General features: G+C 42.2%; 1 protein-coding gene across 1 annotated transcript in view; it reads right to left on the reverse strand.

The window, feature by feature from the left end:
* PHLDB2 (pleckstrin homology like domain family B member 2) overlaps positions 1-11,706 on the reverse strand; it is a 59,282-nt gene extending 47,576 nt beyond the window's left edge. The window contains exons 1-2 of the mRNA XM_054391424.1: positions 11,687-11,706; positions 5,774-7,122 (exon numbers count right to left, since the gene is read on the reverse strand). Of these exons, the coding sequence (XP_054247399.1) occupies positions 5,774-7,108 (1,335 nt within the window). The 5' untranslated portion in view covers positions 7,109-7,122; positions 11,687-11,706. The remainder of the gene's footprint in view (positions 1-5,773; positions 7,123-11,686) is intronic.
* Positions 11,707-12,491: the final 785 nt, after the last annotated feature.

A 12,491-nucleotide genomic window follows, 5' to 3' on the forward strand; every position in this document is an offset into this window, starting at 1 on the left:
AAAGATCACTGTGAAAGTTCCATGCTTGGCATTAATACCTGCATTAATGACCTCATTCCTGATTTCTAAGAAATCCTTCTTGGTTTTTAGTAGTATTTAAAAAGAAAACCAAAAAGCCCTAGCAACCACTGCAGACATTTTCACTTTCCAAGCTCTACATGCCATTATATTTGCAAACAGGATTGGCAAAATAGCTATTTCTGACAGCTCTGACATTCCCATATGCCCTGTAGTTAAGTGAAAACAAGGATCAAGCAAAGCATTCAGACAACACATTGCTTGCCCTTTCCCTGCAGCAAGCCACTGAAGTTTTATCAAAATTCAACACTGGTTTACAAGCACCCAGCTTTATATGCAGCTACCAAGAAACTACCCAGCTGTAGGCACTACACGTTCACATCACCCCGCATCACCCATGGTTAAGAGCTGCGTTTCTGAGCTGGAGAACCCATCTGAACCCATCCATCTCCAAGAACTACCCAACCCAGAGAGCATCATGAGGCAGAAATTTTGCCTTTAGGTAACTTATCCCAGGTTCCCACTGCAGCTTTGCTCTGAAGCCTCCTGCCACAGCACTGGCAGAGATGAGCCACTGAGATGACAAAGCCTGTGGCAGCTGCGGTGCAGCAATTGCAAGGTTCTGTTTTCCATGAAATGGGTCCAGCATATTCTGCAAACATCCTTCGACCCCATGATCAACATAATTATAACTCCCCAAAGCCTCATTCCTTCCACTGCCAAACCCTAAGCCTCTCCCCTTACCCCTCTGACGCCGCTGTCCTCCCCCTTGCTAAGCCTTTTGGCCACGCAACCCAGTTCTGAGCAGTGGCTCTGATGTGACAGCTATGCTCAGCTCTTTCCACCCCTAATGGTTACAGATGGCAAACATGGCATTGGGACATGCAGTCTCATCCTTCCCTGCAACAACAGGGCATATCAGGTTACTCCAGGCCAAGTCGCCATCCCTTCAATAATAATAGTAGGAAATGACACATTTCAAAGCACAGCTGTTCTTGTCCCTAGCCAGGTAAGGGGCTCTTAGGGCAAACCTGCTCTTTGCCAAGCAGTCAAAAAAGAGGGAGGGGAAAAAAAAAAAAGGGGGGGGGGGGAGACTGTTTTCTTTTTTCTCCAAGTCTTAGATACTCAGGAAAGCTTAAAAATTGCAGGGAAACTTCTGCCAGCCTCTGAAACATTCCTAATGAGCTTTCGGACACATTACATAAATACTGATATCTCTCACTTCTATTTTGACCTGCTCGGGGCTTATGGACAGGAAGCTCTGTGGTTATTTTATACGCTCTGTTCCCATCCTTTCATTTCAGCCAACTCATCCAAGCTCCAGCACACCTGCATTTAACTGTTTCCAGAGTGCATTTCTGAGTCAAGGCTAGGAAACCTTGCAATACAAAGCGCAAAAGCAGTAGCATGTGGAAAATCCACTCAATTTTACAAGAAATGCCGCAGAAGTGACTTGTGATTGTGAATGCAGCAGATGGGGGGAAAAAAAAGGTACGTCAAAAGAACAAAATTGCTTTAAAATTCACTCTAGTTGGGAAGAAGAGGTGTTGAATCAAATCCTGTAAGCCTTTCAGTGTATTTCCTCATAAAATGTCCTTTCTAACAGAGTAAAACATCTCCATATTTTCCATGGATTTCTTAACCTGCCAGAAAAAGAGGTGCAGAGGTCTTGTGCACTGTGTTTGAGCAGCTTCACTGCTCCCATCTTTGACAAAGCTATACATGGATGGCTGCACGTGCTGAAGGAGAAGGGTGGGATAAGGGGATAATAACTCTCCTCTGTTATTAGTAACAACATTAAGTGACACCCCTGGCACACTATAAAGAAAAATATTCCAAAATAGCAGAGATGAAAACCTACTTTTTTTAAAACAGCAATCATTTCAGTGATTCCTGGATTTTTTTTCAACTGCTGCATTTCACCTGTATGAATTTTACAAACCTGTAGAGGTAAAGCTATATCTAGATAATCAAGGCAAAAGTTTGTAAATGAGCTGCAGCAAGTAGGAAGCTTTTTAGGTAAATGACCTTAGCAACTGGACAAGCCCAGATTTCATTAAAAATACATGTGCAGTCTACCCTTTGTGACCAGTGCTAATGAGAATTATGGCTAGTCCCTGCAGCCAGTCCCACTGCCGGCTGAAGAGGCACTCTTCTTTTCAGCTACAAAAGAACAGTATGTTTTCACCGTTGCTCTTCAAAAACTGCATGGACAAACTAACAACCAGCTTTACAGCAAAACCCTGGAGCAGCTACTCAAAAAGGATGGTGGGGAGGGAGGGAGGAAGAGGCAAAGAAACCAGGTAAGAGAGCAGTAGAAATTCCCGTAACTACTTTCTCACAAACACATCCAGTACCATGCAGCCAAGAGGCATTTCTAAGGAGCTGCTGATTTTGTATCAGCCAGGTACTGAGCGGCTTATTTCAAAGCTAGACTTTAGCTAGATCTGAGAACAGCCCACTGTTTTCTCCCTTTGCCTCCGTCTGCACCAGATTCTCACTCCAGCCCAATTTATGTTCTCGTTTTCAGTCTTTGTTTTACTACAGTCTGTGGGACAGTACGGAACTCCATGAACGTGCTCGTGTTTCATGTCTGCCAGAGGCAATGTGCAGGCAGCCTTTCAGAGCAGAGGAACCTGCATGGAGAAGCTCTGCAGAGAGAAGGGTGCAGAGACCAGGCTGGCCCACCTCCTTCTTACCTTCTCAGCACAGGCACAGATGAAACAGACTGGTAAAAGCAGAGAGATGAACAGCACAGAGCAGATCCAGCCTCCAGAGAGAAGCTGAACAGACAACTTTCTGCAGAATTAGCTCCTGCATCTGCAGGCACATATCCAGGAAATGCAGTTGACTTCCAAAATAAGAACGTTATTCAGATTAGTGCCCTTTGACCCTGCAGTACCCACACAGGTGCTCCTTTGCAAATCACACTGAGGGCAGGAGCCTGAAGCCTAGAGCTCCAGTGCAGCACTTAGATTCTGTAAATGAGAATAGGTCTCCTAAAATGTGTTTTTTCCTGGCCCATTCTGTTGATTTGTGTAAAACATATAGCTGCAAATGTTAAGTATACGTAGTCTACACTTTGCGGTATTGAAGATCCCAGAGAAACGTCTTGGAACACAATGAAAATGGAATGTTCCTGTAAGTTTACTGAGTTGTCAGTATTAGTTATATAGTATGGGGTTTTCTTTATCCTGTTATATGGCACTTGTTCATTTACCAAACTAAACTAAGTAGCCATTCTGTAACACTGTACTGTCAGATCCTAGCAGTAGGAAAAATTATCTTGATCTAGCCTTTGCCTACTTGGCTAGGCTTCCTCTAAGGGCTACCTCTTACTTTCACATACAGGTTGGCTACCTTGTGTTTAAAGGGTCTATAAAAAGACACAGTGCCAACATAAATTTATAAACATATGCAAGAGGTTTTTCCAAGCTGTATGGGAGATTTACGTAAGCTCTGTTAACCACAATTTTATAGCAGCACCACCTGGAAAATTTCCAAAATATTATTATCTCATTTTCCCATCACATGAGCGCATTTTACTCCATTGCAATGCAGCAATACAAACCAGGCACAGGGATATTCTATATTATTTCCTACTTGCTGACTAAACTTAAAGAAATTCAGCGTTTTTCTGATTGCAAAAAAGTGGACTTTGGAATAAGCTTCTTAAATTTTATTACTGCTTGTTTGGGCTTTGATAACAAGTAAACTGAAACCTCTCCCAGCACAACTCCTGCATGGAGTAAACCTTCCTTAACAAGTGTATGTTTACAGATCTGCTGGGGCAGCTGGACCATGGAAGGTATCATTGCAGTTCTGCAGGTGTCATTTTTAGACACTTACCACCATCTAGAGGAAATGCATTGTACTGCCTCACATCCCGCAGCAGAATACTCGAGTGCTATTCAAAGGAACAAGTCTCAAACAAAACAGATGGCCTTAATACCTATCTGACTATGCTATCTGCCTGCACTGTTCCACCCCACCCCCACCTCCCCATGGGCTGAAGAGAAAGACTGCCTTTCAGTTCCAGCAAACACCACAGTTGGGCTTTTACCTCAGGAAGCAAAGAGTGAGATTTTCCCTTAAAAATGTAATTTTACAAAGACAGTAGATAACTGAATATCCTTGAATATTCTTAGATGATAATGATACTTTTTCCCTTGTTTAAAGGGCTCCTGGGCTTAGCTTCAGCAATGGCTAAGTCTGATTTCCACTCTTGCAAAGCTTGTACAAACACTCCAGTGCTAAGAGGCAGTGTCCGGTCAGCTGGGCTGCAGAGGAAGCAGAAGCAGATTCAGACCCACCAGCAGAACAGAAGCAGCACCAGGATTCAGCTAGCTGGGGTGAATCCAGCCATAAAAAGCAAGTCAAAAGAGAGGTAGAAACACCAAATCCTACAGAAGTGCATATATGTCTTTTCTGTTTGATGCATGGGAACAAATTAAAATTCAGACATTTAAATCATTTAGAAACACACACACACACACATCCCAAAAACCAACCAAGCAAACAAAAACCAATGAAACAAAAAACCCCACAAAACCAAACAAACATTCCTACAATATGTATTTTCACTATTTGGAATTTTTTTTTTTGTGGGAGGTTTTTTTGTTTGTTTGTTTGTTTTTAAATTCTCTTATTATTTCATTGGGCAACACCAGCAGGTTATTTGTTTTCAGATGTAGGCCATAGTAGGAGCTCCAATTGCAAACTTCCAGAGGAGCCTGAAAAGCAAACTAAGCACAAGTAAAACTCAGAACAATTTATATGAAAAAGAAAAGAAAAAAGTAAATAGAATCAGCCAAGGGCAGATACCAGGTCAAATTACAATGTGTGCATAGGTTTTACTGCTAAGAGAAAAATCCGTAAGTGAGTATCAGCTACCAAAGACAAGACCCCAAAAGCACCTTGTGCCAGCAGGATAGCTCCAGGGGCAGTGCTGGTGCTAACAAACACACTCACCACTTCCTATCTGGACGAGAGAGCAGCCTAATCCTCTAAAGTGGAGGATTACGTTTCTGATGAAGTTCTCCAAGTAGTACTGCAGTTTTTTCTTCTGCCTGCCTTGCTTCAAACACACAGCATGGAAGAGTCTGACCCTTGTGCATATGGCACTTTACTACACATAAAATTAATATCTCAGATTTGAGACTCAGCAAATACAACCTGGCCCATCTAATGACCCTGGCTCCCATATTGACAGTAAAATCAGTGCAATATGAATGCACCTTAATAGGGACTCTTGTAGCCATTGGGAAAACATTTTTAAGAAACACTATGCATCCTTTCAGAGACAGTTTGAGCAAGCAGCTGTTTCAACCATCTGTGTGTGTTCTGAAGCCCTTTTTGTTTCCTACTCAAAGGTTGCTTCAGTAACACGTAAACTACGTTTTACTACCAAGTTTAATCTACACTGCTGGATCCCTGCAGTGCAATTTGTGGGTTTTACATACACAGACATTTAAACCAAGCCCACAGCATGACTGAACACAACTGACATGGTTTCCAACGTTTCTTTGAGCTGGCTGAGTGGTACTGTCTCTCCAAGCTGTTACTGCCTCTCTGAGCTGTTACAGCAGCAAGCTATTTCAGCATTAGCTTCAGGGACTGAGATAATAAACCAGGCACCTGGAGAAGGCAACACCTGAGCTGAAAAACATGGCAGCTTATGCTTTGCTGTACCCTCCTGATGGGATGGACATTTTGTAAGCCCTCACTGCCATGAAAAACTAAAGAGGAAAATTACCAGCCGTTCCATCTCCTGCTCCCGAAGCCGCTCCTCCCTCTGCCTCCTGTGATAGTCCATGAGGTCTTCTCTTCCTGAAATGGAGCTAATGCTGCTCTTCCGCTCCCGCATGGATGTCTGCATGGAGTTTGGCGTCTGCCTGTAACTTTCCAGATCTGGGTCATCAAGTTCCACAGAACTGGTGGAAAGGTTTCTTCGGACAGAGAACGACCTGTCAAAATCCACTGGGGAGAAAGAACTACTGGGACTTGTTCCTGAGAGTCCAAGTCTATCAAAATCATCAGAAAGATATGGGGGAGAAGGTGCTAAAAGCATTTTTTTAGCTATCCGAGGACTTGCAGGAACACTAAGGGTCGAGCTAACATAGGGATTATTCCCAGAGACAGAGTTTGTGTGTGGTGAAACCCCTGAGCTGCAAGAAGAAAAATTCAGGTAATTATCAGCATCTAAAGCATTCTGAGGTAGATCTTTTTCTCCAAGTTTTTTTCTTTTAGTATTACTCAGAGAGCTTCTGGGGGGTAAACTTAATGGCACCAGCTGGCTTTCTGTTGGTCTATAAAGTCTGGGTAGGGAGCGACTGTACATTCCCATATGGCTTAGAGATCCACCAGAGTACTTCCGAGGCCGGGAATTCAGAGTCTCCATCATCACATCCTTCTGCTTAACTGGCTTTATGTGAGGGGCCAGACTGTCTTCAACATTCATCCTCCTGCCTTGCTTTGGGCTGGAAGGCATGCTGGCCGCTCCTGAATTGCTAGCAGGTGAACGCATCAGCTCATTTCCTGAGCTTCCATTCCACATGGTCAGAAGAGAGCCCGAGATTTTCTTTGTCTCCAGCATTCCTGGGAAGTAAACATTGTCATATGACTTGTTTTTCTGACTGTACTTTGAGTAGTGGAACTTATCCATGTGTCCAAGGGATTTTTCATTTTCTCTGCTGGCATGAATATCAAAGTCTGTCCTTCCTAAATTGTACCCACTGAGGGATGGAGATGTGCCTGACAGAGAACCCAAATGCTTCACAGAGATGCTTTTGTCTGGAAGATAAGGGCTTTCACAGGGAAACTGCTTGCCTCCTTGAATTTTGCTAATAGAATGTATATTTTTAACACTCGAGGAAGAATTAGGTTTAACCGGGATAGGTTGTGAAAGGGTTAAATATGAGCCAGCATAGTCCCCATTTGTTTTAAATTTGAGACTTGATGAATATTTCTTCGTGCTGAGGTTTTCCATAATATCCTGAAGACCGTTTTCAAGGGAATTCGCCACAGAACCCTTTCCCAGACCAGCATTTTGTAATTCCATCTGGTTTTGTGTGTGGCTATATTCTGCCATAATCTTACCGGAATCTGTAAGGATGAGAAAACAAGAAAAAAACCCAAAACTTTTAGCAAGTAGCCTCTTGTATGTGCATGCCTATATATTACCTTAAAAAGCCCATTTTGGTAATAATTAGTGTGCTTATAATGTCCTAGATCATTAAGCCAAGGAAGGAACACAATTTGCCATCTGTTTTTGCAAAAGATGGGAGACTAAGAAAGCAAAAGTTGAGGGACATCACCAAACTCATAGTTGTTGCTACAAATCAGCAACACAGTTGGAAAGAGGCTACCCCTTTTCTTAGGTGTCTTATCCACTGCAGTAGCCTGGAGCTCAGCCTTCACAATCCTGAGTCTCTTGAGATGGCCACGAAGGAAGCATCACTGTCCTGATGCTTCACAGCTGAGGCTGTGAGGTACAGACAGAAGACGCAAAGCAGACTGCAGAGGAAAGAACTGAACACAGGTTTCACAGAGCTCAGGATACGGAACAAGAAGAAATGGCCTCAACTTCTGTCAGAGAAGGTTTAGGTTTGGATATCAGGAAATTTTCCTTGCAGAAAGTGTGGTCAGGCACTGGAACAGGCTGCCCAGGGAGGTGGTGGAGTCACTGTCCCTGGAGGTGTTCAAGAAACGTGTGGACATGGCACTTTGGGATATGGCTTAATGGCTAACGTGATGTTAGGTGGATGGTTGGACTCAATGATCTTAGAGGGCTTTTCCAAGCAAAATTATTCTGTATTTCTAAGATACTCCTCTGCACCACCTCCTCTTTTAACCTGTGCTGCTAGTGCATCTGAACCCAAATGAGCTCAGTTTCAAAGCTGAGTAGGAGTTTGTCACTTTTCTTCTAACTTGGTGGATCGTTCTGCAAAGCTTCACTGAAAAGTACAAAATTGAGGCCCATTTCTCAAGTTGTTTGAGCTCTGTGCTCTTAAAATACAAAGCTGTAACTACATCTGCAAAGGACACTTCAGTTAAATGATAGCCTTAACGAAGTATAGTGTTGGGCTCCATGTCTTCATTCAAAAGAGCAACAAAGACACATGGCCATGAAAAATACTGACAGGGATTTAAGGTTCCAGGTTCTAATCCTTGCTCAGAATTATTATTTGTCTTCTGGAAGAGGACACTGACCAAAAAAGCCATTGCTGTGGTGGATGTATCACACTCCAGCCTAGACTTTTGAGCACCACTTTGCCAAAAGCAAAGAGAAGAATTCAGCTCAGCTCCTGACAGCATCAATCACTGCAGGAAATAAACAGGACCCCCAGCTGGCTTGCACTTGCAGACCTCAGCTGATGTAGAAATGGCACCGTTAACGTTTACAGCACCTCCCCGGGTGTGCTAGGCTGTGCTTTGAACTGATAAAGCACTGTCGGTGTCAGTTCCTGCAGCGCCAGCCAGTGCTCCTTCTGAAAACAGGGTCAAATCCGGGATTTACACGTGGCTCAGTAACATTTCACCTGTAACTCCAGTCATCTTGTGAGAAACCCAACCTCAGCTTCTCCGGCAGCCTCAACAGGAAAACCTAACATCCAAATGTGTCGAGCGCCTTTAAAATCCTGAGAGGCAATACTCTAATCCTCTTCCAAGTACCACTTCAGATAATTATATGAACCTAGACACAACATTTGGATTTCCAACCCCCACCAGAGCTCATATGACCCAGTTTCATTGAGCATCACTATGTTCAGATAGCTAGTGAAAGGTGGCAATGATTCTTTGAGTGGGTACTTGCTTCTGGGACTCTCTTTGCTAAGAAGGCAAAAAAAAAGCCTGGAATTCATTACTACCCAGGGCATTGTTCAATAAACCTGTGCTGCACAGGCTGCTTCTGCACAAACTGTGGTAAGCATTTCACAACACATTCTCCTCAATTCCTAAGGCACAAACTGGTAACTTTAATGATGGTTGCCTTTCTTCCCAATCATGTAACTGAAGAGGCAAAAGATAAAAGGGAGTCAGTGGTCCTGGGGACAGAGAGGGAACAGGATACATGACAGATGACAAAACCAGGAGGAAACCTTCCTGAGCACACTGGCCATGGCTAAGCAAGTGTTAATTACAAGCTCTGGCAGTGGCCAAAAATATTAACTTACAGCTTCAAAACTATTCCTCATATTTACTTCTATATAGAATTTACTATTTTTATGCCGATCGTGAATTACATTTTAACGTTTATGATGACACAACTATTTAAGTTGCCTTTGAACCAGTAAGTTCACAGAGCTCTCCCCATCAGTACTGTGAGCAGTGAATCTACTGCTTCTTACGTTTTGACATTTTACTTTACATTTTTTAGCTATTTTTCACAATTTTTGTTTGACAGCTATGGTGCAGTTCAAATGAACAGCAGGAGGCCACAAAATTCAACAGAACTCTTGTTGGGACAAGGCAAAACCATCTGGAAAGGAGCAGGCATTCATCATAGTAATGGTCTTATAAGGAAGAAGAGGATGTAACAGTTATTTAAGAGTGTAGACATAAAGCACAATCTATATGCCTTGTATACTTAGCTTGTGGAACAGATCCTAATTTATGGCCTTATCTCTTTCTCCTTCCCTCTTCCAATTCTTTCTTGAAAGCTTATCTCATATCAAAATTGTACTGTCCAACTCATAACTTCAATACAGCTGCATAAAATCCACTGTTTCCTATATAAATAGCTTAGCAGACACATTAATAGGACATTAATAATTGTTTATGACTCCCTCGCAACACCAGTGGGGCACATTTAGTCCTATGAAGACTGGATGCTTTTGTCAAAGAACAAGTTAAGTCATGGAAACTTTCAGGCCTGTTCACCACAGCAATGAAGGGTTCCTTGTACTTGAATTCCAAACAAGCACAGCAAGAAAACGTCATGGTACCTTCATGTAGTCACAGAATCACAGAACTGCTTCTGTTGTAAAAACCTTTAAGATCATCCAGTCCAACCATTATCGAACTCTACTAAGTCTGATGCTAAACCACATGCCTCAGAGTACCACATCTGTAAATCTTTAAATCTTGCCTAGGTGCAAATGACTTCACCACTTCCAGATTTGATGCCACCAAGGTATAAACACCTCCATGGACAATGTTATTGGCTTGATGTCAACTGTATGTCAGACATATGAGGAAAGGCTGAGGGAGCTGGGGCTGTTCAGCCTGGAGAACAGGAGACTTAGAGGGGACCTTATCACTCTCTATGACTACCTAAAAGGCAGTTGTACTCAGGTGGCTGTCAGGCTGTTCTCCCAGGCAATTAAGTGACAGGACAAGAAGGCATGGTATGAAGCTGTGCCAGGGGAGGTTTAGGTTAGATATTAGAAAGCAATTCCTCACAGAAAGGCTGATTAGGCACTGGAATGGACTGCCCAGGAGGTGGTGGAATCACCATCATTGGAGGTCTTTTCTAAAAAAAGACTGCATGTGACACTTGGTGGCATGGTTTAGCTGATGTTGTGGTGGTAGGTCATACGCTGGACTTGATGATCTCAGAGGTCTTTTCCAGACTCAATAACTCTGTGATTCTGTGTATGGATTTAAGCAACAGCAAACAGATCTTCTGCAGGCAACAGTTACATCTTAGTTCATTTTCCTGAGCTATTTGCTTTGATTGTCAAAGAATCATGGAATTGTTTTGGTTGGAAAATACGTCCAAGATCATCAAGTCCAACCATCAACATAAGACCACCACAGCCAATAAACCATGTCCCTAAGTGCCATGTCCACAAATCTCTGTTTAGGGAGATATAAGAGAGACTTTAATGATTTAAACTGTTTTTTTTTTTCGTTTGTGTGTTTGCTTATTTCAGTCATACCAAAGGAATTGTTCATGTTTGATCAATCCCAGACTAAAACTTGAGTCCAGTTTGTGTGTAAAATCACAAGATGCATGGATTCAATTTCCTTCTGCTACACTTTGTGTCAGTTCTTCTGCAGTTTTGGTCCTGGCACCACCATGCCTGCAGTCACATGGTTAAATCCCAACTGGACAGTAGCACATCTTTAGCAGGACTGTAAGTGCTTCCCACGGAGCAGATTTTGTTCATTTTTAGGGTCATGTTTGGGAAGAAAGATTCATTACACATCCCCACTGAGGCCTGCCTTGGGTGCAGCCATAAGGACTGAGGTTGGGACTGAAGGTGGTGTGCCCTGATCCATCCTGCGTGCGTCTCAGCCCCACTGCACTGCACACAGCTCATCTGCTTAGCAAAGCATCTGCTGCTTGCAGCTAGACAGAAGGAAATGCTTCAATTTTTCTATTCTTTTCTTCTCCCCCCCCTCCACTTCATTCCTTTTTCTCCTTTTCCACATTGTTTAGCTGGGGGGTCACTGATATCTATTCCATCAAGGCATAGAGCTGATGGGGGAGGGCTGGATGTCTGCAGAGTATCCAGCTGTGGCCTTATTTTGGCTGGTAAATGGAGCTAGACATGGAATAAGAATAAAGCACTGATCTTATCCATGTGTCAGGAAGCCAAAAGGACCAAAATCAGGAACAAATTCTGAAAGATCTCAGTGCATTAAAAAAACACAAAAAACAAACAAAACCAACCAACCAGCCAAACAAAAAAACCCAAACAAACAAAAAATTATTGATTACCTGATCCAACATTCTGAAAGGAGAGGTTAGTTCTGTTTGGCATCATATTCATCTTCTACAGGATGGTTAAAACAACACTAAGTTTGAATGAATCACATAAATTTTGACCTGCAAATCAAGTAACAAAAGAAAATTATGTTAAGAAGTGTACTCGGAGAACATTCTTCAAACACATAATATAGACCAAAATTGGCTTTTCTTAATGTAAAATTTGCAAAACCAACCCAAAAATAAACGTTAAAAGACATTTGAAAAGGGCACTGTATGTTTAATATGAAAACTGAAAAAATAAAAATCTGCAGTTGGTTTTTATCAGTTTAAAAGTTCATATGATTTGATAATCAGGTATTATCTACAGTCCTGGCTGTGTACAGGCAGTTACTAGTCATGGATCCTGAGTTTTGTCTGAGATTCTGTGGCTTCCTTAAGAGATCATTAGCAAGATTGGTCTTTTCTGTTGAAAACAGTATTTTTGAAAGCCCATAGGCAAGTTTCAGCCCACACAACACCAGCATCCTGCAATCCCAAAGAAACATATGAAAAAACAGGTATGTGACCCAAAACACAGAAAATGCTTTGGCACACAGTGATTTCTGAGGTTCCAAATAAGTCAGACTAGTAATGCAAAGAGATTCTATAAATTTATTTTAAAAAATAATTTTTTAAAAAATTATATGCTACAGGAGAGACTTGGCTCAAAAGAAATTCCAAAATTCAATCCCAGCCACTAAAAACTAAAATTAAATCTATATCCAAGTAGAAGATCCCTAGTGAGTTGCTCTATTAAAAGACTCACTTATTCCTT

The sequence above is a fragment of the Indicator indicator genome, chromosome 1, assembly GCF_027791375.1.
Source record: "Indicator indicator isolate 239-I01 chromosome 1, UM_Iind_1.1, whole genome shotgun sequence".
NCBI classification, from domain to species: Eukaryota; Metazoa; Chordata; class Aves; order Piciformes; family Indicatoridae; genus Indicator; species Indicator indicator.